This window comes from Dendropsophus ebraccatus, chromosome 5, assembly GCF_027789765.1.
Source record: "Dendropsophus ebraccatus isolate aDenEbr1 chromosome 5, aDenEbr1.pat, whole genome shotgun sequence".
NCBI classification, from domain to species: Eukaryota; Metazoa; Chordata; class Amphibia; order Anura; family Hylidae; genus Dendropsophus; species Dendropsophus ebraccatus.
In genome coordinates this window covers 137,964,541-137,991,096 of record NC_091458.1, presented here as the reverse complement: position 1 = coordinate 137,991,096, position 26,556 = coordinate 137,964,541, and the positions used below count along the sequence as shown (strand labels likewise).

Sequence of the window (26,556 nt, the reverse complement as noted above, 5' to 3'; positions counted from 1 at the left end):
GGTACTCTCACAGAGTTTGTAGAATTTCACACCATACCGTCATCTCTTATTGGGACGGTACTGGCGGAAAAGACGTGTCTGGGGGGCAGCGTACGCTACGCTACCCCCAGACACGTCACTGGATGATGAGGATGAATGGAGGAAAGAACGATCCCCCCCCATTCATCCTCACTGGCTGTTTCGGTGTCGGAGGCAATAATAATGTATCCCTCTGACACCGAAAACACCCTGGGGGCCATCTTTATATGGGGACTAGTATATGGGGTATGTAGTGGTGTAGTGTCAAACTTTATTCAATGTAGTGTGGTGTAATGTAGTGTTTTTTACGTGTTTTTTTACAGTAAGTATAAAAAAAAATCTACGCCAACAAAGGAGTTGCTGATAAATGCCGCACTTATGTGCGGCACTTATAAGCAGACCGTGGCAGTAGAATATAGAAAAAAAACACCCTACGCCAAAAAGGAGGAGTTGCTGATTAGCAGCGCACTTTCGTGCGATGCTAATCAACACTCAGCGGCGATAGGGTGCGGAAAATAGAAAAAAAAAAATTGGGGAAAAAAAAACAACACTTTTTCTATATTCTGAATATCCCTGTAGCTGCTGATAAGTGTATTACACATATCAGCCGCTAGGGGGCAGCAGAGCGCAAAATCCGGAAAATGACGAGGCTGGAGCCGAAAATAGCCGAAAGAAGGCGACGAGGACCGCCGGAAAGACCCGAAGACCGAACGGAATGACGGAGGACGCCGCGAACCCGGAAGCCGCCGATCAGGAGCCCGGGACAGGTGAGTAATGTACAAATACCTGCTCTGGACCCCTCGGCTACCTAGCTGAGGGGTCCAGGGCAGGTATTTACTATTTTGTGGGACTCTGATCGCCGTGCCACCGGCCCGATCGCCGTGAACGGCCGGCCGTTCACGGCGATCGGGCCGGTGGCACGGCGATCAACATTACTTTTTACAGTAATGGCGGTCGGTGCCGTCCTCGGACAGCACCGACCGCCATTTTTTTCCGGGTCATCGATGACCCGGAAAGGTTCCGATCGCCGCTATTGGCTGATCTGAATTGATCAGCCTATAGCAGCGATCGTAAGCACGGGGGGTGTTAACCACCCCCCGTGCCGAGAAGCTATGATGGCCTGCTATGATTTATAGCAGGCCATCTTCCCCGACCGCTGTGTGTGAACACGCAGCGATCGGGGAAACATCGGGCGTAAATTTACGCCCTGATGCGCTAAGTACCAGGGCGCCAGGGCGTAAGTTTACGCCCGATGTCGTTAAGGGGTTAAAGAAGTTAAATTAGAAAAAAAAATTAATAAAAAGCGATCAAAATTTTTCTTGTACACCAAAATGATACCAATAAAACCTAGAGATCATGGTGCAAAATAAATGACACCCCAACCAGCCCAGAAAAATAAGAGCGTTATGGCTCTTAGAAGGCAAGAAAGAGAGTTCTGCTTCATTGTGACCTGGTCATCTGGGCATCAATGACCTTTGGTCATGAAGGGGTAAATACAAATAATTTCACATAATACATCCCAATAGACCTACTTTTCCCTAATAGGACAACACCTTTAAGGCTGCCATCCCACACAGTGGACCCAGCAGGACACATAAGTATGTCCACTCTCCGTGTTACAGCAGCCTCAGGAAGGAACTTTTTTGTTGTTGTTGATGCCAATATGATTTTCGCTTTATTTTATTTGGTTGATTACACATTACAGAACGAATTGTCTACCACTGCATGTGTTTTTTTTTTTTTTTTTTTGCATAGGACATCACTAATTCTTTCAGATATTGCAAAAAAAAAAAAAAAAAAAGTTATTTAAAATTTTCTTTACAATCCCATGATCTTTTTCACATAATTACAGACATTATAGTGAAGCTGTGAAGATGTTTGCTTGAAGGTCTCAATTGCTAAAGCGCGGGCAGATTCGGATCCGGCTTGCATAGCACGGTACAATGGTAATGTATACTTTTGTTTTCCCTAGAAGAACGGTAAGTAGAGAAGAGGAGATGAGATGACCGTTACACATTTACATTATACATTTTAATAGTTATTGTAATATATTATTACACATATAAGGCACAGGTGTCAAACTTGGGGCCCTCCAGCTGTTGCGAAACTACCCATCAATTTCTATCATGCCTGACAGGCAAATAGGGCAGTGGAGTCAGAGTCTGAGCTAGTTTTGGAAAACATGTACCGTCTAAAAATCTTTTAAAATCTTAGTTGACAGAGTTGATTCTAATGGAGGCGCATCACAGAGGAGAAGGGGTTTTGTCAAACTGGGGGCCGGTTTTATATGAATCCCCATAGAAAACCTCTCTTGCTCTGGACAGTTCCTGTCTCGGCCAGAGATGTCAGCAGAGAGCACTGTGACAGACTGAAAAGAAAACATTTCCTGCATGACATACAGCAGCTAATAAGTACGGGAAGACTTGAGATTTTTAAAGAGAAATAAATTACAAATCTATATAAATTTTCTGATATAAATTGATTTGAAAGAAAATATTTTCGCTAGACAACCCCTTAACCATGAAAAGTTTGATATTTCTCGTGGTCTTTTGAAGGCAGGGGTTGAGGAGAGAAGGATTGGCTATTTTGGCTTTGGCCTGATTTGTTTCTACAACCACTTTCAGGGGTTTTTGGCTCATTATTCATTCCTTTTCTCCATTAGGCTGATAGTTATTTCAGATGCATGAACACTTTTTTCCGGTAATTTGTGAGTATTTGAGTAAATAAAATAACTGACTTACTTGGCTGCGCAGGAAATTACTGACTTTATGGAAGTGAGGTTGATAATCGTTTTTCAAAACAATCTGAGCCCAACGGAGCTTGAGTTCAGCATTGGTCGCTTCAGAAATCTTTGGGTACTGTTTTCCAAGTTCTTCAATGTTGCCTATGTAAAATGTAAGGAACAGAAAATAAAGTTGGTTCAAACCAAATTACACTTTCTTATACAATGCTTTTAATTACAAATTCTTATACCTCAAGGCTAAAATCAGACTTTGTTCTTTCAGGCTGGGGTGTCCTGCTCTGTGGTGAATCTGCCATAAGATGGCTGACAGGAGGAGCATGTGACCATGCCCCGCCCCCTAGTGTCCACCACTGAGCCTGTATATGCCTATGGTGGACACTGGGGGGTGGGGCAAAGTCACATGCTCCTTCATGTTGGCCATCTTATGGACAGACTTGCCACAGAGCAGGGCAGCACAGCCTGGAGGAGGGGAGTCTGATATCAGCTCTATTAGGTACACAGGGAGCTACTGTCAGTAAGTGCAGGGAGCAACCAAAAGGAAAGGGGAGGCAGGTGTGTTTGAACTTCACAACCACAATAATGTAAACATATTAATATACTTTATTAACAATTATACTTAAACAAAAAACCTCCAAAAGCTTAAAAACACTTAAAACCTATACCAAAACTCGACTCCTGGCTTAAATACAGCACAGTGTGTCACCACTTAACCCCTACAGGTACAAAGGGGAACACATAGCAGTATCATTATTGCACATTTCTGCCAATAATTACGTATATATGTAAACACATACCCGTATACAAAACAATAATCTATGTAGTCAAGCCTTAAGTGCATCAAATAACAAATAAACAATCCACAAGGCAGGCCAACTAGGTAAACAAAAATTAAACAGATAAAATAGCAACATGGCTAGGGTTTACCGGGGTGAGGAGAGGATTCTCCACGGGTTTTGTTTTACAGAACTTCCTCAGGGGAGGAGGTTAGAGTGTGTATATTTATATAATACAAAATTAAGTAAGCTACATATTTACTATAAAGCACACAACCCTAAGCTGCTGATACATTCTGACAGGGCAGAGGACCGGACCTTCTGCATGTCCCTTTATTATGCTGGTGCACTGCAGTATGATCACTGCACTGGAGGCAGTCCTGCAGCCATTACTGCACCAATCTGCCTGCCTGTTGGCTCCAGCTGAACGCCTACTGACAAATAGGTGGCACTCTCTTGTGAAATCACTCTAGGATGCCATTATCTGCAGAGTGCTGGACAAATAAATAAATAAATGTTCTGCAGAAACCGGCAGGTGGTTGGATCAGTGCACTGATGGCCGAGCCAATATTACTCAATAACCACCACAGCCTTCTGACATAAAAAAGGTAGTTCGGCCTCCCTGTCCCCTGCCCTATAGAAATCTACTAGTAGGATATGACTGTCTAACCTGCTGCTCGATTCCCTTCAACAAATATGTGGCATCATTGGCTATCCATGCGCCATGCGCTTATTTATGTCTCTTACCTGTTGGAAGCGGTGACTTTTCAAGTATTCTATCCAAAAAGTAGACAAGTTGATAGGTTTTCCATTGTGTTATATTCACATTAGCAATAGACTCCAAGTCAAGTGGTGAAGATGCCCAGAGCTGAGCCAAAGCTTCAGCCGGCTTCATCAGAGAGTCACCGGCAGACAAATCTGGAAGGAACGACGGCCAGCCAGGTGTGTTCAACCAGTGGTCAAACTCAAAGTCTATTCCATAAATAAATAAGTTAAACAGATAATAGTTTATACATGCTTTTATGCTGTGTTTTACCACAACTGTGCAATTCACAGTAAAATAGGGCAAAATAGTTGCAAAAAAAAAAAATGACAAAAGACATAATTTGTGAACACAGCCATGGGGCTGCAGTACAGCTGAAGACACCATGAGGTGCAGGGAGAGGTTAGAGCTCAGTCCCCACTTAGCTGTGATCTGTATTGATTTCTTTGGCCTCATTCAAACATACGCAATATTTGTAGATCTGTGCCGTGTATATAAAAAAAAAAAAAGGGCATGTCCTAGTGGAGACCACAACTGAGGCACGGAAACACTAATAGAACTGCAACACTGCAATTTCTTTGTAATGCTGGGAGGATTATTCTGAGGTCAAGTTGCTGATGAACTCACTGTAATTAACTCTCCAGCATTACAAAGAAGCTACAATGTTGCAGATACAGCCTGTCAGGGGCTTGTTTATATCAGCCGTCTCAGAAGTGAGGTGGGAGGAGTAGGAGACAGAGGGAACAGCGCAAGGTAAACAAAGGGAATACTGTATAAGGGTAGCTTCACGGGTACCGTATAGCAGCGGATTTGATGGTACGAATCTGCAGCAGTTCCTCAAGCTGATCTTCTCTAAATAACTAAACACAGCATCAAATCTGCCCCATCAAATCTGCTGCGGATCCTGTACGTGTGAACGCACCCTTAGATGTGATTACATAACTTTATTTAATAGGACTTGTCTCTTAGTGGTAGTTCTGCAGTTCTACAAAAACATTATCATATGAAAAAGATGATGTAAACACAATACAGAGGTGAGTTTGCGGTTTACAATATGTAAATGTACAGTGGTAACACAACATTTTAAACTTACCCTTAATTTTATCAACATTCTTTGCCTTAAGCTCTGGAAAATAATCCAAATAAAATGCTAAAGCTTCATCTGCAGTAATGCTCTGAAACTTATATCTGTCCACATAAGCCTGAAAATAATTAAATAAAGCAATGTTAAACATTACAGCTGGGGCTTCTACAACATAATGGCATCAGTGTCATCTTCATACAGCGGATACAGCGCCTCTCAGGTTGGCTGTGGGGGTTTTGCAGCTCAGTTCCATTAAAGAGAATGGAGCTGAATTGTAATACCTCACACAACCGATAGGTGTGTTGATAGGTGTGTGTGCGGGGTCCCACCTTGGCAGCTGACTGGCTAAGCGGGCCTGACAGGTCACGGCCTGGGTCTCCGCTCAGACCAGGAAGCGGCTTGGGGCCGGAGCAGGGGATATCGGTCCCCTGCGCTTGAGCCGGGGAGGTAGGTAAGTTTAGCCAAATTATAAAGATTAGTAGAGAAAGTGAATTGCACTCAACGCTAGTTGTCTTCTGGTCTTTTCTTTCCCTATCATCTCATTGCCAGCACAATGTATGGGATTTGTTTTCTGAGTTTTTCAGAAAACAGGAGAATTTATTATTCTATTCTCAGGGAAGAACAAGGGATGCAAGGCCTCCAAACCATCCATTTCTCGCTGGATCTGCAAGTGCATAGAGCTTTCCTACTCATTTCAGGGCCTTCAGCCCCCAGAATTCACTAGAGCCCATTCTACTAGGGCTGTGTCAGCTTCTTGGGCCGACAGAAGTTCCATAGCTTTAGACCAGATATATCAGTCAGCTACTTGGTCTTATCCCCTTACCTTTGTAAACTATAGGTTAGGAGATTTGTCTGCCCCTTGAACAGCTTTTGCTAGGTCTGTTATAAATTCTGCAGTACAGGAGGGCTCTCCCTATGGGGGTTCCATTTGCTAATTCCCCATACGTTGTGCTGGTAATAGTACGATAGGGAAGTTAACATTTAAGATGTCAATGTGCTTTCCCTTAGTCCCATTGACAGCAAAATGCTCCCCCTTTAATCTAGATACTTTAAAATCACTCAGTCACATTATGTTATGGTGGGGTTATATAACCTCTGGGGGAGGAGTTAAAAGTTTAATATTTAATTTATTAACATATTTCCTTGTCCCACAGGCTTATAGGGGCAATAACACCCCATACGTTGTATTGTCAATAGGAATAAGGGAAAACACATTAACATCTTAAATGTTAACTTATTACAGTATGACAATTAACATATAAAACAAAACAGTGTGGACATATTGGCAGACGCCGCACTGGGCTGGGTATAAGTCAGTTTTGCGCTAATTGTGCTTCTGCGGACTGTGGGGGTCCATAGAAGCGTAATTAGCGCGAAACAGCGATATAATCAGCAATAAGAAAGAGATTCTTTCTTCTAAACCTGGAAAATACCTTTAGAAATCCATCAAATTTACTCTGGTCTCCAACCAGGTGGGCAAGGTATGAGACAAAGCAATATCCTTTTTCATATGGAGTTTCATTATAAGTGTCATCTGGATTCACCCCTGTTGAGCAAATAATACTTCAGGATTATTAGAGAAAGAATAAAGTCTGTGAGCACTAAAGGCAACAAATTGCACAAAAAGAGCTAAATCGTCAATTTACCTGCAACAGCAAGGCTTTTCACACTTTTCCTACTGGAGCTTCACCTAACAGACCAAACTGATGCCCGGGTCTCATCATTAGAGATTAGCGAATTTACAGTTAATAATGAAGTGAAGCGCTTCGTCATTTCTGCAATCCGCTCATCAGCCGGCTGCCTTATAATTCACTGCTGCTCCTCCCCGGGTGCTGGGAAAAGCTAGATCCAGTCCTGGAAAACTTTTTACAGTTTCTCAGGACTGGATGGGGGACATGTCTGGTAGGACAATAACTCTATATAACATTAACCCGTTAAAGGTGTTGTCTGGGATAATTTGATAACTGTGCCAGGGCTGTGGGGAACATGTCAGTAACGTATACTTATCTGTCCCGCTCCCCGGCAGCTGACAAATCTCAGGCCGCCCGTTCTCGCCTGCTGTCAGTGTTTTGGAAACATACAGTGTCATCCAACTCCCTCCGGAAATGGTCGGTCAGCATAGATCCTATACAGGCCATTGGAAGCAGCACTTCACAGGATGTTTTTTAAGCACTGACAGTGGCGGAGAACAGCCGCGATCCGGCAGCTGTGGAGGAGTAGGACAGGTAAGTATACAATACCAACATGTGCCCCCGGAGCCCCGGCAGGATCCGCAATTATCAAATTATCCCTGACAACTCCTTTAATGATGCAGGCAATTTTCATTTCTCTGTTTGATTTGTTTCTCCTTGTTTTCTAGAAGCCATAACGCTTCTCAATTCATTTTAACACAAATTGCATTCTGAAAGTGGAAAAAAAAAATAGATAGAAATTGCTAAAAATTCTGTATTCTGACCCCTATAACATTATTTTTCTATTTATAACATAGCTGTATAACATGTTTTCAGGGCTTTTTCCCCCCAACTGCAATATGTAGTTTTTATCTGTACCATTTTGGTTCAGATGGGACTTTCTGACGGCAGACCAAAAGTCAGCCACACACGGCGACACCAAATATGTTTTTATTTCTTTTTGCTTACATTTTTTATGTGAGCTCAGTAGTCCTGGATAGTCATGAGAAGCAGAAAACTCCGCCCACCAGCTGCTAATTGGCAGTTATGTATCCATGTTGTGTATAGGCAATCAGCAGCTTGGGGGGGGGGGGGGGGGGGGGGGGGGGGAAGGTTTGCAGCACGAATACTATTCTCCTACATATTAGGAGAACGGCTTAACAGAGTGATGTTAGTAATAAACTGATCTCGTCAGCATGTCTGTCACTAGTTTATTCCGCCCTCATTTAAAGCAGCATAAACCTAGACACATTCCCTTTAAACTGATAAATGCTATGCTACTGAGCATGGCATCTAAGTGGTTAAATAACTGATATGAGCACAACCGATTACTATATAACAGCTATACTTACGGTATGCAGGTCCAGTCTCCTCAAGGACCTGGATACAGTATAGTTGTTATATATTAGCTTCAGGAGACTGGACCTGGATACAGTAAGTATAGCCGTTATATAGCATGCCTTCAGGAGACTGGACCTGGATACAGTAAGTATTGCTGTTATATAGCTGTCTTCAGGAGACTGGACCCAGATACAGTAAGTATAGCTGTTCTATAGCATGTTTTCAGGAGACTGGACCTGGATACAGTAAGTATAGCTGTTATATAGCATGCCTTCAGGAGACTGGACCCAGATACAGTAAGTATAGCTGTTCTATAGCTGCTTTCAGGAGACTGGACCTGGATACAGTAAGTATTGCTGTTATATAGCTGTCTTCAGGAGACTGGACCCAGATACAGTAAGTATAGCTGCTTTCAGGAGACTGGACCTAAATACAAGTAACTATAGATTTGTTATAAAACATGAGAAAAAAATAGATGTAAATTGCAAATCCACTTTATATCACATCCCCTGCTGGTTTAGATTTTGAAAGTTATAATACAGGAACACTTTAATGGTACAAAGTACATATTTATGGAGACGGCTGTGTGAGGAGTACAAAAGAAAATTTACAGAAAATAAATTTCTGTGCCCCTACAGTGTTTAAATCTGCCCCCCCCCCCAAACCGCTTGTACCTTCAGATAGCTGCTTTTAATTCAAGATCAGTCCTGGGGTCTCTTTGGCAGGTGATGCAGTTATTGTCCTAAAAATCTACTTTTAAACTGGCAGCCCTGTGCCCTACGGGAGTGGCCTAGATTGTGTATGCATTAGGCTCCCCCTGTGCCCTACGGGAGTGGCTTAGAATATCTGTGCCCTAAATTTGCACCACCCCTCCGTCCTTCCTCCCCGCCCTCTTCATCACTAGGAATGCTCCAGGCAGGTTGTTTCCTATTCGTCACCTGTGTCAGCCCGACACATGGGCTGGATCGTTAAGACACCTGTGCAAATGTTTAGCATGGAGAAAATGTTCCAGTGGCGTTCTAATGATGAAGAGGGTGGGGAGGAGGGACGGAGGGGTGGTGCAAATTTAGGGCACAGATATCCTAAGCCACTCCCGTAGGGCACAGGGCTGTATCAGGACAGACCACAGGACAGATCTTGGATTAAAAGCAGCTATCCGAAGGTACAAGTGGGTTGGGGGTGGGGTGGGGTGGGGGGTCAGATTGTGGTAAAGATGTCGCTTTAAAACCTAAATAGAAGAAATAACTTATAATGCACCAAATACATTATGGTTTGAAACGCACCAGGCTCGATTTTGACTCTCAGTCTGTTTAATGGATGATCCTCTCCTGATGCATCCATGTGCTGACGAAGAAGGGCTCGTCCAGCGGCCGCTTCAAGACAAGTGTATGCAGATCCTGTAGAAAACATTAAGGATTGAATCAGACAACAGAAAATCCCCCTCTAAAAAAAAAAAAAAAGTATAAGCACACCCAAAAGCCTTTCTCATTCATCTGAATGGGATCTGTCCTGTCTGTTGTTGCATATGGTCCATAGGGGTTGCTGTAAAGCAACTCTCTAAATGCTGTTAAAAGTTTCACAGGGAAGATAATAAAAAGAAACTAACAGCAGCAAAGGAAGAAGATAGTTTTCTTACTTCCATCCTTAGTGCGGTTTTCCTAAAACCAGTGTAAAAGTTTTACAGATATGCACTGGGGTCGGGACTACAACCTTGGTGCACCGACTGCCTGCCCCCCCATAAATATGGGGATGAAGATGAAAGCAAGAAAACTATCTTCTTCCTCAGTGTCCTGCTCTATCAGCATGTTAGAATAATGTAATATTACAGAAAAGGCCAGCACGGCTTGCACTCAACTCCCGTCCAACTGAATGGTTTTGAACTTCCCTGATTTGGCTGCCAATATTCATACTGGGAGTCCGGTGTGGAAATATAGATAAAAAAATGCAAATTGTTATCGTATTTTGGAGTTTTTCGACCAAAATTTACCACTAAAAAAGTTTGATGAGTCATGAAAAATCAATCTCAGAATCGCATAGATAAGTAAAAATGAAAGACATTGGCACATAAACTTAGTTGAGATTTGAAAAGGAGGGGGATCCCACAAGTGTCTAAATGTGGGGTACAGCTACTGGGACCTCCCAAGCAAAAGTGTTTCCTTTTGTACTCAAAAAGCCGTTCTCCTACCTCCCCCTTCACTTCAGAAGAAGCAGGATTTGTGTGTCCATTATGCTCTATGAGGAAGGGAGGGGTCGAAGGGGTTGAGTGAGCAATGAGAGATGAAAAGGCAGCCCTTAAAAACACTACATCTTGCAATCTTATCTCCCCAACTTCCCAGACTAGCAGTGGACCTTTCTGACGTCTGATTCCAGTGTTTTAATGTGCCCAGACAGTCTTCGAACATCAGAGCTGCTTCTCTGTTCTCCCTTCTCATGCATCCCCCTCTCCCCTCCATAGGTTATAATGGACTCAGCAAATCCGTCTTCACTTGGCAAATTTCATGCACTATAAACTGCATCATAACAGAGGAGCAAACACTGTGTTAAACAACCTCTTGCAAACCGCTATCGCCAAACACAAAGGTTGGAGGGGTGTAAAGCAGGTCGTTTGGAGGAGCGGAACCTGTTCTGTGATATGATGAATCATGCTTCTACCTGGCAGTGTGACGGATGAGTATGGGGTTTGGTGAATGAGATTATTACCTGTCTGCGGGCACTGTTTCAACTATAAAGTTTGTCAGAGGAGGCAAAGTTATTGGAGTTGTTTTACAAGTGTTCACAGGCCCAGTAATCCCACAGAGAATTTTTAATTGTTCATTTTGGACAATTTTGTGGGAACACTCTGGGTTTGGCCCTTTCCAGTTCCAGCAGGACTGCACAAAGCAAGGCCCTCATGCCAAGAAGGTTACTGGCCAGAAAAGAGTCTTCAGCTCCTAGTTCCCCTATACACATGCATGCTTTCTGCTTTTCAGGTATTGCATTCCAAGAGATCTTTTTTCCCCCCACAAATTACTATTTTTATTTACGCCCTTTCATTTTTTTGACTAATCATTTACAGTTTTTATTGGTACCATATTGGTGTAGATGGGCATTTTCGATTGCTTTTATTTATTTCTTTCTAATATATTTGACAGTGTGGGGTGGTTATTATACTATAGCTTGGACAAGAGAGCACAGATAAGTAAGAGACCTCCGGCTATCAGGAAAACCAAACTGGTACTGAATGGTCAGAGACAGAAGATGTTCCTGTCACTTACACACTTAAATGCAGTAATTGCCATAGATCAGGATGATTAAGGGGTTAGTGGTGGACATCAGCGTGATTAAAGTGTAACTGTCATTTAAACTTTTTTTTTTTTTAGTACAAGTGATTTTAAGAAACTTTGTAATAAGCAAAAATGTCTCTTTCTGTACTTAAAAAGCTCCCTCTCCCCTCTCTTCTTATCTGCTCATTATCAGTAATTATCTGTAATTTGTCTTCATTACAGAGGAGCAAAGTGAAGACGGGTTCCATTATAACCTATGGAGGGGGGAGGGGCCGAGGGGGATGAGTAAGCAGGAAGAGGAGACAAGCAGCTGTACAATTTGGAGACTGTCTGGGCACATAAAACAATGGATTCACAGATCAGAAAGCTTAGCGTTGGTATAGGAACTTGGTGACATATGATTGCAGGATGTTCAGGGCTGCCTTTGCTACTCTCTGTACTCACACGGAGGGCCCCTCCTCTCTACATAGAGCATAATGGACACAGAAATCTTGCTTCTTCTGAAGTGAGAGGGGGTGGGAGGTAGGAAAACAGCTTTTTGAGTAGAGAAGGAAACTCTTTTGCTTATTAAAACCTAATACAGAGTTTCTTTAAATCGCTTGTACTATTGATATTTATTGATTTCTGAAAGATGACAGTTACGCTTTCAGCTCTCTTAGTTATACAGCTTCTAACTGAGGACCGTTCAGTACCATCCAATACCAGACATCTGTATACCGACAGCTGTATAATAACAGGTGCAAGGGTGCGTTTCCACTTATATGTTTAGACTACGATTCAAATGCTGTGGAAACCATGATTCCTGTTTAGCCGTGTGATGTCGCCAGGAATAGCTGCAACATTTACTGGGGAGAATTTGGGGGGGGGGGGGATGAGCATGCTTTCCACAGCATTCAGATTGCAACCTAAATGTATACGCGGAAACACACCCTTAGGGGCCACTTACACCTCCGCAATATACGTGCATGGACTGTATACTGCGGACTGGCCATCATTCATAATGCTGTGCCAGAACAGTACCGCAAAGATTTTAATAGTTTTGAAGCTCACTATGCAGTGTCCCAGAACACACTGTCTGTTTCTCACTGTCAGTTTATTTTTGCTATTACAGCCATGCCTGTTCTGGAAATTATTTGCACTGCAACTGTGACTATATAGTCCCTATTACTCTCAGGTTCCTGTATATTGTATATGTGTTTAACTCTGTGCAGTGGTATGCAAAGGCTGAGGATCACGTGACCATGCCCTGTAACCATGGTTCCTCCAATGGCCGTCGAGCTTTGGCCAGGGGTTACCATGTGACTTGCTCTTGCCAGGGAGTCTGCTCCCTGCTCCCAAGCGAGGAGGTTGTGTTCCTGTGTGTCCCTCTTCACCTTCAGAAGAGTGGACTTGGTGCTCTGCTGTACAGATCCTGGCTGCTCAACTGCTCAAGTGCCTGGCGTATCTCCTCCTCATCTGGGTGACGTTACTGTTATTCCTCTGCTCAACAAGACAAGATATTCACAGCAAGTATTCTAAACCACCCAGCATCTCTATTCCTCTCGCACTACTACTCCCATCATCCGGCACGTTTCACCTCAGCCTATGCAGCACCACCTTTGCTCTGTCTATCTAAGTCTGCTATATACCCGGTTGCATCCGGAAGAGACTGTTGCTACCAGTTACCTCAGTTACAATAAAAGTGTAACCACTGCTGTTACTGAACCCTGGCATTGGTGTCCGTTTACTGGTGCCCTGACTAGGAACAGCGAAGAATTGCATGCCCAGTAGCAAGTATACCGCAGTATCTGCAGACGGGTCCCTCAGCTGTGCCACCCTCAGGCCCTGTACTGTGACAATCCTATACCCTGCAGCTGCCCCGGTTCCTGCCCGCTCCCAACATCTGCACTGCGAAGTGACCCACACGGGTCAGGGCATCGCAACAGCATCATAATGAGTCAACGTCAGAAGCTCCAGTCCGCAGTATACAGTATGTGGATGGACCCTATACTGCATTATGTGAATGGCCCCTTAGACTCCCAGCAGATTTTCACAAATATAATGAAGTTTCTCAGCACTTAGGCAATTACGGCTATGCAGCCAAAAACATCTCACACTGCAGGGATCAGCGGTATCACATGCGGTCGCATTTTTGTCTCACAAGTGGCTGCAAGCCAGCAGTCGCAAGTAACCCAGCCAGGATAAATATCTTCCAATTGGTCATGGCCATTTGTGGATCACAATGCAAACCTACTGACTTACTCCCGCTGCTGTGAAGCACAATCATTGCAGTGAGACACATTAGAGGCCACATTTCATTACATTATCTATTCTTTTTAAATCTATTCTCACTTTACTGAAAGAGTAGTAGATGCTTGAAACAAACTTTTTTTATGGATTTTTTCTACAATAAAAACTTATAAAGCATGATAGTGAGTGCAGAGAATGATCTTCTATAATACTATTGAAATTTTTGTCTTACTACGAGCACCACCCCGAACATAGAAGTGCCGTCTAAAAGACTTTTTTCCACTTACCGTATTTTTCGCTTTATAAGACGCACTTTTTTCCTCCCAAAGTGGGAGGAAAAACTAAGTGCGTCCTATAAAGCGAAGACGGCTCCCAAGCAGTGCCAAGCACCGCATGGAAGCCGACCAGCCCGCCCCCTGTATTGCCGCTCACTATACATATGCATAGTGAGCGGCCCTGAGCGACCCCCTCCGCCCGCCCCCTCTATCCCCGCTCAGCTGAGCCGATCAGAAGCCCGGGAAAGTGCAATGAGCAGCACTTTCCTGGGCTCCTGATCGGCTAAGCGGCGATGGAGCAGCAGCTCCTCTCCTGACACTCCGGTCTCCCGTCATCCTCCGGCCTCCCGTCATCCTCCGGGCACAGGCAGCGGGGTACAGAAAAGCTGCCTGTGTCCCGGAAGTGTTCTGCAGCGGCAGTCTCTCTGTCCCCCGCTGCCTGTGCCGGAGGATGACGGGAGACCGGAGTGTCGGGAGAGGAGCTGCTGGTGCTGGCGGATGAGTGAGTAGCCTGTTTGTTGTTTTTCTGGTCGCAGGGGGGATTGGCTACTATGGGGGGCATTAATATGGGGGCACTGTATGGGGGCATTGGCTACCATGGGGGGCACTGTATGGGGGCATTGGCTACCATGGGGGGCACTGTATGGGGGAATTGGCTACTATATGGGGGCACTGTATGGGGGCATTGGCTACTATATGGGGGCACTGGCTACTATATGGGGGCACTGGCTACTATATGGGGGCACTGGCTACTATATGGGGGCACTGGCTACTATATGGGGGCACTGGCTACTATATGGGGGCACTGGCTACTATATGGGGGCACTGGCTACTATATGGGGGCACTGGCTACTATGTGGGGGCACTATATGGGGGGATATGGGGGGATCTGAATATGAAAGCGAAAGCAAGAAAGAGCTTCTTGTATACCATATCCTAGGTGGAGTTATTAATATATGATGTTGCAAATAAAGCATTACATGAAGTATGCAGTAAGTAAATGAAGATTTTCCTGAAAATATAAGATGCATAAAGAAAAAGAACTACATTACCATAGAGCTCTGTGCTGATTCTTCGCTGAGCATACATAGTAAAACCTTCATTCAGCCAAAACTCGCCCCAGTTTGCGTTGGTCACCAAATTTCCAAACCAGCTGTGGGATATTTCATGGATAATTACATCGGCCAGAGAACGGTCACCAGCTAGCAGACAGGGGGTGACAAATGTTATACACGGGTTCTCCATACCACCAAACGGAAAAGATGGAGGCATGAACAAAACATCATACCTAGGAGAAAAAGAAAGTTACTGACAGCTCAGATGAGGTTACACATGCTACCAACTGGAAAATCATTAAACAACTTGAACGTTTACAGAAAGTGGAACATGTATTAAGATGTACATGCCTTAAAGTGTCCCTGTCGTTATAACTTTCAAAATCTAAATCAACAGTAGATGAGATATAAAGCAAGTTTGCAATTTACATTCTCCCCCCCCCCCCCCCCCCCATTTTCATGGAGAACACGGCACTTCCTGTTTCCTGACTTTTTTCTCTCAAAAAAACAGGAAGTCTGGTGTTTCCCAGGCCATCTGAGCGCTCACAGAGAAGGCAGTCATGTGACTGACGGACACATTGAGCCGTGACTCTCTGTACTGGCCAGAATCCCTGTGTTCAGTCACCAGCACAAGTCAGAAAATCTGCCTTCTGGAGACTGGACCTGGATTTCTGGTAAGTTCAGCTTTGTTTTACAGCATAACAAAAAATAATGAATGTATATTGCAAACTTGCTACATCTACTCTAGATTTAGATTTTGAAAGTTATAACAAGTTAAATAGTTATTGAGTGTACCTAAAGGGCTAGCACAGCTGGAAGTCAGCCCCCCCCCGCCGGGACAGCAACTGTGATAAGATGCTGAGAGCGGGGGAACTGTATTTATATGTGCCGCGCTGTAATGACAGAGCAGCGCGGCTGATTCATTACAGCGCGGCGCATGTCTGTACAGTTCCCCCGCTTTAAGTGATCAGGAAAAGTCGCTCTCAGCGCAGTACATAATAGAAGTTTATGGGGCACGTCTACCCACATAGACACATGACTTTTTAAAAGTTTTTTCTGTGACAGGTAAACTTTAAAGGGGAACTATCAGTAGGTTTGTGTAAACATCCCCCGGCAGCTCTTTACCTCAATGTTGTCAGTGATGTTATTGATTCTTCTGTGCGTCCCCGTGTTCTGGCAATTTTGATATGCAAATTGTCGCCTTAGGACCACTGTGGGCATTGTCCGTGCACCCAGAGCAACCCACTTGGCCCGCCCAGCCCAATATGCCATACCCAGGGCCGATTCTGGGGTCTCTGCTGCCTAAAGGCAAACCTCAGGAGGCCGCCCCCTCACTAGCAACCCCCCCCGCCTGCACTTCCCCCCCGCCCCGCCGTAACCGAATCACCCGCGCCTGCACAACAACACCCACCCCCCCTGAATTCAGCAGCTGCTATGCTTTGTAAACCTCCCAGCATTACAAAGAAGCTACAAGGTTACTGATAAAGCCAGTCAGGAACTTGTTTACATCAGCCATCTCAGAAGGGAGGAGGGGGGGGGGGGGGGGGGAGAGAGATAAAAGCTCAAACACAGATTTCTGTGTCTTCAGCAGAAAGCAGCAGCTCAGGACTGGGAGAAAGAGACTGAATAAATAATAATAAGTATGGAAGGAATTGTTAGTCTCATCATGCGCAGCAACATATCAGAAGTTATGTTTGAGTGGAATACTCCTTAAAGCACAAAGCTTACCTTCCCCAAACATATGGTCCAAACAGTTTTTCTCCTACACTCAAGAATTCTTCTATTACCCCATCATACTCCTTTTGGGCAGCTTCAATTAAACACGGTTCAGCCCAAACCCTGCTCCTATCAACAGAAAGATTTAAAGCACCATGATTAGAGATGGAAATATAATGTACAGACTATTAACCAATTTTATGACTTTTTCTTATTACTAACCTCGGCCCGACTTCTGCAGACACGATATCCCCAACTACCAGGGCCACAAGGTAAGAAGGAATCGGATGCGTCATTTTAAAGGTATAAGTGTCACCCTGGCAACTCCAGGAATCGGCACTCATGATTGCAGTAAAACCCTCTGGGACCTACATGACAAACAAATATATAAGAATATGCATAATATATATATGCATTATATATACATATAAATAACGTAGGAAAAAATAGTTATCTGCAAGCAGTCTTTCTATAGTGCTAAAAAGGTGCAACAAAAAAATTTGTGATTCTTTGCTGACTGGTATTGTGCTGAGGGAGGGACTGGTGTAAGGCAAATGTAGTGTCAAACCTCATATAGGGATCTAGGCCTTTGAATGGTTTCACTAAAGACAAAAGTTGTCAAACCAACCTAATATGTTTTCATGAAGAGGCGAGTAGAAGCCTGGATAAGGGGGCGGCTATGGATATAGTGTATCTGGATAGGGAGGTGGTTGTGGATATAGTGTATCTAAATGGGGAGGGGGGGGGGGGGGAGGCTGTGGATATAGTGTACCTGGATGAAGGGGGGGGTTACCCTTTAAGGTAATTTTCTTACCCTCATCCTCAGTTGTGTTTTCGCTAAACCTTTTACTTAAATCAGTATATAAAAGTCAGGTGGTTTGGTGCACTGTGCAAAATTCATTCAGCGTTCTGCAGAGATGAGCACTGGAGTGAAGAATCAGTGTATGAAAGGTCCCCATACACCACAGAATAAAGGAAAAGGAAAAATTGGCAGCACCTCTGCCTCTGTTCACACTGCAGGATGCACGCTGCTTGTGGCTTAAGTACAGACACAAATACAAAAAGTGCAACAGCAACCCACAGGTGCAAGGGCTTAACGTATATACTCCCCCCACCCCCCAGTGTACACACAATAAAAACCTGCTCTGTAGATATTAAAAAAAGAGGATCTTAGGAAACTTTGATCAGAGTGTACCATGCACCACTATTTGTATTTTTGTCTGTACATAAGCCGCAAGCAGCGTGCAACCTGCAGTGTGAACAGAGTCATAGATGTGCTGCCATTTTTTTCTGTTGAATGTGGGATGTGTGTCTACCTCCTGTTGGCTTGCACTCCACCCATGTCCCAAGGGTGCTATAAAAAGAAATCATTTGGCTCCTATTTGCCCAGTTGTAGGCTTATTCAGCCCAGGAGAGGCCATTACTAGTGTAAAAATGCTAGAGTAGGGACCATGTCTCTGAGGACACCTTAACATGGTACACTCTGTTTGATCAAATAGTTTGCCAAGATTCTCTTTTTTCAATCCACAGAGCAGGTTTTTATAGTGTGTACTCTGGGGGGGAGTAAGCCCTTGCACCTGTGGGTTGCTGTTGCACATTTTGTATTTTGGTCCCCATACACCTTCAATGACTGATGGCCAAATGATAAATCAGCAGTGTGTTACCTCACCTGTCCAGAACCTATCCTCCCCATAAACAGGAACATACAGAGAGGAGGGTTAAGCCACAGCCAGAGAGCACTGACTTATCTCTCCCAGAACAAAGGGGTCGGGCAGTGATTTTTCCATTATGCCCAACCCCTCTCTTTACCATCATCATCTGTCGGTGGTCGGTTGTAAAAAGTTCCCATACACTTTATATAGCCGAGGAAAGTATAAGGTGTATGGGGACCTAAAGGGGGGTAGTCCTGCTCACAAACTAATTTATATACTGCATAAAGTGAAGCTTTAGGAAAACAAAAGCAAAAAGAAAACGGAAGTAAAAATATATATATACTTTGATCCTAAGCATTCTGTGCACTATGGAAACATAACAGAAGGCTACAGTTGCTCTGGGGAATAGGAGCGGTGGCAGCTGATTGCTGCTGTATGCTATGGGCTGCCCGGACGATCTAGCGATCACCCGGGCTGCTCCGCCCCTGGCTAATAGCGCTTGTTTGCTCCTCTCAGTAAGCCCGTGGAATAGAGCCTTTAGTTTTATTAAAATGGAGCTTAATTGCAAACCGCACCTGAACTGGAGACAAGAGTCGTGTTGTCTCTGAAAGAAAGTGCAAATGTTTTTGTAGCACTGGATAACCCCTTTAACTCACCTCTTCAGCCCTGGATCGGCGTTCCGGGGTCTCCGGCGCTGCACGCGTCCCGATCCGGCTGATGGACTGGCTACTCAGTGGGCTGTCCATAAGCTAGGACAGGCATTTCCCCCTAAGTTGTGATGTCATCACAACTCTGATGAAATATACCTTCCGGCGGGGGTCCTGAGGCCGTTCCTGGCGCTCATCAAGGGCATGGGGAGAGGTAAACAGTACTTTATTGTTACTCTCTCCCCTACCACCTGCGAGAAGTTGGCAGAGGCCAGACTTCTCCTTTTAAAGGACAAGTCCGGCGAAAATTATTTTTTTATATGTTATTACTTATGGAAAGTTATACAATTTTCTAATGTACATTAATTATGGGAAATGCTCATATACTGCTATTTCCCTTAATTTAGTGTATCAGGAAGTGTTAGAATTATCTCTGAAGCAGTGACGTCACGACCAACGGTGTAATTCCTATGGAGTGTCCAGCAGGGGGCGCTCTATATATAGAAGTCAATGAGTACCATTAACTTCTATATATAGTGCGCCCCTGCTGGACACTCCATAGGAATTACAGTGTATGTAATGTAATGTAATGCACTGTACTGTTGTGACTTTATGAATACATTTATGGAATACTTTGGAGAGCAAGTGTCCTTGCTCCCCAAAGTATCCCATAAATGTATTCAATGAATACATTTGCAGGGCACCGAGCAGGGAGGGAGAGAGGTGCCATCTACCACCCCCCCATTGCTCGGTGCTGGGAACATATACAAAGTACTACTCCCCCATTATCTGCAGATAATGGGGGAGTAGTACCTGTGCTATCCCTATCGCCGCCGCTCACACAGGGGCTGCTATTCATGCCCCCCGCCGCTCCCCCTCCTCCTCCTCCTCCCGGCATCAAACTTACGATCGCGCCGCTGATTCCTCGCCGCCCGCGCCGCTCCTAACTACCCACCCGCTCGCTCGCCCGCCCGCCCCATTCCTGGCCGCCGCTCTCTGCTCATGCCGGCCGCGTCAGCCCGCCCCCACCCCGGCCGGGGACACCAGGAAGCGCAGTGCTCCCGGCCGGGGTGGGGGTGGGCTGACGCGGCCGGCATGAGCAGAGAGCGAGCGGGCGGGTAGTTAGGAGCGGCGCGGGCGGCGGGGAATCAGCGGCGCGATGAATAGCAGCCCCTGTGTGAGCGGCAGCGGCGCGGGCGGTGATAGGGATAGCACAGGTACTACTCCCCCATTATCTGCAGATAATGGGGGAGTAGTACTTTGTATATGTTCCCAGCACCGAGCAGGGAGGGGGGAGGTAGATGGCACCTCTCTCCCTCCCTGCTCGGTGCCCTGCAAATGTATTCATTGAATATATTTATGGGATACTTTGGGGAGCAAGGACACTTGCTCCCCAAAGTATTCCATAAATGTATTCATAAAGTCACAACAGTACAGTGCATTACATTACATTACATACACTGTAATTCCTATGGAGTGTCCAGCAGGGGCGCACTATATATAGAAGTCAATGGTACTCATTGACTTCTATATATAGAGCGCCCCCTGCTGGACACTCCATAGGAATTACACCGTTGGTCGTGACGTCACTGCTTCAGAGATAATTCTAACACTTCCTGATACACTAAATTAAGGGAAATAGCAGTATATGAGCATTTCCCATAATTAATGTACATTAGAAAATTGTATAACTTTCCATCAGTAATAACATATAAAAAAATAATTTTCGCCGGACTTCTCCTTTAAGCAAATGTACCAAATCTACAAAAAAAAAAAAAAAAAAAAAAAAAAAGGACGGCGGCACCGGCTTCCCCCCCCACCCCAATCCCATTCTATACATGGGCACCAAATGGAAACCAAATAGAAATAAATTGTAACATAAAAGCAGAGTCATCCACACCTACAATGCTTTTATTAACATACTTGCCTTGATATTTGCAGAATAAGTGCTTTTAACAGCGGGCGTATCAAAGCAAGGGAAAAAGCAGCGATTTAACACAGCCTGACCCTGCGTATACAGGTATGGCTTCTTCTTTCCAGCAGTCTGCTCAGGTTCTAACCAACAAACCTAGAAAATTACAAACACACATAAAAATGTGAAACAAAACGAAAGCCATCTGATACTACGTGCTGAGGATACGGGCACACATAAGGCTCTGTTCACACCAGCGTTTTACCCCCCCCCCCCCCAAATTCCATTTCTCTTTTAAAAACAGTAATTGAACCTAGTGGATCTGTCACATTCTCTATAGGTTTTACTTGTCCACTGTCAGAATTGTGCTTCGTTTACATAAAATCAGTGAGTGCTCAGTTTTTTTGGACGGACATAAGATTTGCGCATGCGCAGATTTTTTTGGTCTGCCCCCCCCCCCCCCAAAAAAAACAGAACACTAACAGAAGGTGCAATTAAGCTTTTTTTTTTTTTTACATTATAGTCAATGAGAAATTATCAATTTTCATTTGTTTTTTTTTCCCACTGAACGTGTGCAGAAGAGGTGAAAAACCAGGAAGAAGAATAAACGAATGCGCAAAAGTATGGCCATCTGCTCATTGGTTTATGCTCAATTCAATTCTCTGTTCAATTAATATGGACCGATCCATTAGCAAAGAAAAATGCTAGTGTGAACCCAGCCTAAGGCTGCATTCACACCTTCAGTGTTTTTCCTGGTCCGTGGATGTAGTCTCCTAGTTCTATTCGTGATCCCTAGGGAGGAGCGAACCGGCCGGGGTTCGGGTTCGTATGAACCTGAATTCTCGGCTTCTGATTCCCGCTGACTGCCCGCTCCGTGGAGATGGTGGATACAGCCTGAGGACCGCCTAGAAAACTGGGATACAGCCTATGGCTATGACTGTATCCCAGTTTACCAGGCGGTCCTCAAGTTGTATCCACCCTCTCCACGGAGGCGTTGTATCAGGTTGTATCCACCCTCTCATACGAACCTGAACCTCGGCCGGTTCGCTCATCCCTAGGGATCCCTGCAAAATCATCCTTGTTTTCATCCATTTTGCATCAGTGTTTTTCATGGGCTGGTTAAAATAGTAGCGTATTCATAAATACGTGTTTTTCACAGATGTCACATCCGTGAAAAACACGGATCTCATGATTTCTATGTGGGAATTGGTGCAGTGCTTCCGCTTCGAGTTATGACATTTTCATGGAACGGATTGGGGATCCGTGAAAACACTGAACATCTGAAAAGCCCAATACAAAGCAATGGGCTATAAATTAGTCCATAAGCACGGACAATTTCACGGAACGTGTGAACGCAGCCATAGGGTATGTTCATACTAAGGAATTCTCGCTGAGAACTATCCACAGACTCCACCGTTCGCATGCATCTCCGCCTGTGCCATGGACTCCATTCAATGCACAGGTAAATTCCACTGTCCGCCAAAAGAATGAACAGCTTTAGCTTTGGCTGTCCAGTCATGATGGGAATTGTAGTTTTGCAACAGCTGGAGAGCCAAGGTTCCCCATCACAGCCCTATAGGGAAATAACAGTGGGTTAGTTCCCTTTTAGGCTACATTCACACAAATTGAGAGAGGAGCCGCACGAGCCTCCCATAGACTGTCATTATGACAGGGAGGCTGGCGGCATTCTGCCACTTTTGCTACGTGTGAATGTAATGTTCACACAACGTTTGAGACCGGACGTTCAGTGATCTGGAACGGCCAGTCTCAGAAAAGATCATCCCGGCCGGTACTGCAGTAACAGATGAATAATCTTCGCAGCTGCAGAGTTCTGATGCAGGCGCATTCGTGCGCGCCTGCATCACAACTCTCCACTGCACACAATGGAGCGAGCAGCCAGAGCCGCACGCTCCATAGTGAGCACTGACATGGTTTTCTGTGGTTGCTACTCATTGAATAGCGGCCGCAGAACACTGACATGGGATCCCGGCCGGAGTGTTTACTATGTGTATACGCTCCGGCTGGGATCCTATAAATGGCATGGTACTGTACATTTTCGTAATAATCATGGTCGTTCCACAACGGACGTGATTTTACGAAAATATACGTTGTGTGAATGTAGCCTATACTGGACAGTCTACTACTTTTGCAGCCACGTCCCTCCCATCTCTCATGTAAGTCATTGGTGGATATTTCTATAATCTTGGATTTCCGTCTGTACAAAGAACTTCAGAATTGTAAAGTGCTGCACAATCTTTTGCACACTAAATAGTAATAACACAAGGCATCAGATTGGCAGGGGTCGTACACCCCTAAAAATCAGCTGTAGGCTAGATTCACACAGGACGGATCTGCAGCGAAATCCACTGCGGATCCCAAACTGTCATTTGCAATGAGGTGACACTCGCTGAGGGACTGTCATTCCCCTGCAAGTATGTAATTACTGGAGCATACTGTACCTGGTCCATGCTCCGGCTGCATCTGAGGATCAGTTTGGGATCTGTCCTGTGTGAATCTAGTCCTATGAGGAGTAAATAGCATTCATGCCCCTTCAATGTTTCTCGATGCTTGTGGGGGAAGTGATAGAAGGCTACGATCACCAGACATGTATTAGAGAGGGGGGGGGGCTGTGCAGGAGGATTTCAGTGAATATCTTATTTATTAACATACAGTTTGATTGTGATGACGGACGTCCAATGCGGGAAGAAAAGACAAGCAGCGGGGATCCCAGGTAACCAAAGTAAAACAAAAAAAAAAGCTACTGTAACATGCCTAAATGGTTACTATAACTCAGGGGTAGGGAATCCCGGCACTCCAGCTGTTGCAAAACTACAACTCCCATCATGCTATGTTTTGCAACAGCTGGAGAGCCAAGGTTTCCTACCCCTGCTGTAACTGGTGTGCATCATCTACTGTATTACGTTAGTGGCATTAACCATTATCTGCTGAGCACTTCTGGGGTAAAATTGCATGAAGGCGCTGGGGTAAGTGAAGTACACCATCTGCTTTCTGTATATGTGCAGGCTTAGTACTCTCTGTATCAGTTCTGTGACCACCACTTCAATAAACACAGGTCAACATAAGGGTTAAAGGCCATTACACATCCCCTGCCCTTATACTTTCAGACTCTACATATCACAAGGAAGTATCTAAAGGGAAAAAAAAGCTGAACACACAATAAAATAAGGAAGCAAGAAAATGGAAACTGCTAATTCAGCAAAAGCACATGGTGCATAGTACAATGTGCATGGTACATAAGAGTATAGTGCATAGCGTATAGGGCATAGTACATAGCGTATAGTGCATAGTACATAGCGTATAGTGCATAGTACATAGCGTATAGTGCATAGTACATAGCGTATAGTGCATAGTACATAGCGTATAGTGCATAGTACATAGTGTATAGTGCATAGTACATAGTGTATAGTGCATAGTACATAGTGTATAGTGCATAGTACATAGCGTATAGTGCATAGTACATAGCGTATAGCACATAGCGTATAGTACATAGCGTATAGTACATAGTACATAGCGTATAGTGCATAGTACATAGCGTATAGTGCATAGTGTATAGTACATAGTGTATAGTGCATAGCGTATAGTGCATAGTACATAGCGTATAGTGCATAGCGTATAGTGCATAGTACATAGCGTATAGTGCAAGTAGCATAGTACAAGGTGCATGGTGCAAGCAGAGAGATAGGGAGGGCGCCCATTGCCGCCGCCACAGACGCCTCACCCCAGGGTTGTCCCCGACCTCGTACTCCACAGTGAGCACTACGGGGGCCCCGGGCGGGAAAGCCTCCGGGGCCCGGATGACCAGGGCGCTGCCGTAGCTGGTGAACGGCTTCTCCTCCCAGGGCAGCTCGGCGGCGGCCGCCCCCTCCAGGCGGACCCGCTGCACCCGCAGGCTCGGGTAGGAGTCCAGCCGCAGCTCGCTGCTCTCTGTCAGGACGCGGAGCTCCAGCCTCTCGGAGCCGCGCAGCTTCCTCGCCTCCATGTCCACCTGCAGCTCCAGGTGAAAGTGCTGCAGCTGGAAGTCGCGGTAGCTGGAAGCGGTGGCCACGTCCTGCACGAGCTCCGCCATCCTGAGCCCGAGTGAGGCGAGAAGCCGGGCGCTCTGTGCTATGTCTTCCGTATTAGCCTCCCTCCACATCCTCCTGGGTCCTAGTGCCGCCCATACACTGCTCTGCCTATAGTCACTGCTGTCCCCTCACCATGCTGAACTAAGGGAGCCTTCACACAAACACTGATTTACCTGACAAGTATTTGAAGCCAAAGCCAGGAATAGATTTAAAAAGAGAAATCTCAGTTTTTCCTGTTCTCTGTTTATAGTCTGTTCCTGGCTGTGGCTTCAAAAATTTGTCATCTAAATCCCTCTGCACCCTTAGGCCCGGTTCACACGGTGTAAAACACGGGCCGGGTCAAAGTACCACAGCACTGGCCGGATGAACTTCGTTTTTGTTAAATTTCGATGGAGGCGCATCAGCGTGCCCCCATACCATGGAGATGGCACCCGGAGTTGAATAGCGGCCGCAATAAATTACAATCGATTACAATCCCGTCCGGACTGTATACTATGTGGGAGATTTATCAAACATGGTGTAAAGTGAAACTGGCTCAGTTGCCCCTAGCAACCAATCAGATTCCACCTTTCATTCCTCACAGACTCTTTGAAAAATATAAGGTGGAATCTGATTGCAGGGCCATTTCTAGCGCCGGGCGGGCCGGGCCACCGCACGGGGCGCAAAGGGCAAGGGGGCGCCCAGCGGTGCCCAACAACACCCGGCCCCTGCACACTCCCCACATCATTGTCGCCCCCGCCAAAAGCCCCAACGGGAGCTGAGAGGGCACATTAAGATGGACACTGACAGACCCCGTCTCCCTGCAGCCCCCGCCCCCGGACACTGAAGTGCCGCGCCGCAGCTCCGGTGATGTAAATACAGAGCCTCCCGGTGCAGGCTTCCTGCATCGGAAGTTCACTGTATCTGCCTCGCAGCGCCCTCACTCCTCTCCTGCTTGGCTCAGATGTGACGTCATGTCCAGAGCCAAGGAGAGAGTGCGGACACTGCGGGGCTGGAACAGGGGACTTCTGATGACAGGAAGCCTGCACCAGAAGTCTCTGTACTTGGAAATAGCGGCTCCAGGAGGAGAGACTGCGGGGGAGCCTTGCGATAGGTGAGTTTGCTTTGTGTTTTTTTTTTTTTTTTTTTTACATCGAAGCTACTACACAGGGGGAGGGGAGGGGTATACTATGTGGGGACATACAATGTGGGGGCTACAAAGAGGGACTATACAATGTGGGGCTACATAGGGAGCTTTACTGTGTGGGTGACAATGCTGGGGACATTATAAATATATGGGGGCAATGCAGAAGGACTTTATTACTACATTTGGGGCAATGCAGGGGGACAT

At 45.4% G+C, this 26,556-nt stretch overlaps 1 protein-coding gene across 1 annotated transcript; it reads right to left on the bottom strand.

Moving 5' to 3' along the window:
- Nucleotides 1-1,682: 1,682 nt before the first annotated feature.
- RNPEP (arginyl aminopeptidase) lies at nt 1,683-25,258 on the bottom strand. The gene is made up of 11 exons (XM_069971430.1): nt 24,881-25,258; nt 21,157-21,297; nt 17,153-17,298; nt 16,943-17,059; nt 15,212-15,447; nt 9,676-9,789; nt 6,815-6,927; nt 5,391-5,499; nt 4,282-4,506; nt 2,760-2,902; nt 1,683-1,986 (listed from the first exon to the last, which is right to left on the bottom strand). The coding sequence occupies exons 1-11, from the start codon at nt 25,226-25,228 to the stop codon at nt 1,837-1,839; spliced, it is 1,842 nt and encodes a 613-aa protein (XP_069827531.1). The 5' UTR covers nt 25,229-25,258; the 3' UTR covers nt 1,683-1,836.
- Between the last annotated feature and the right edge of the window lie 1,298 nt (nt 25,259-26,556).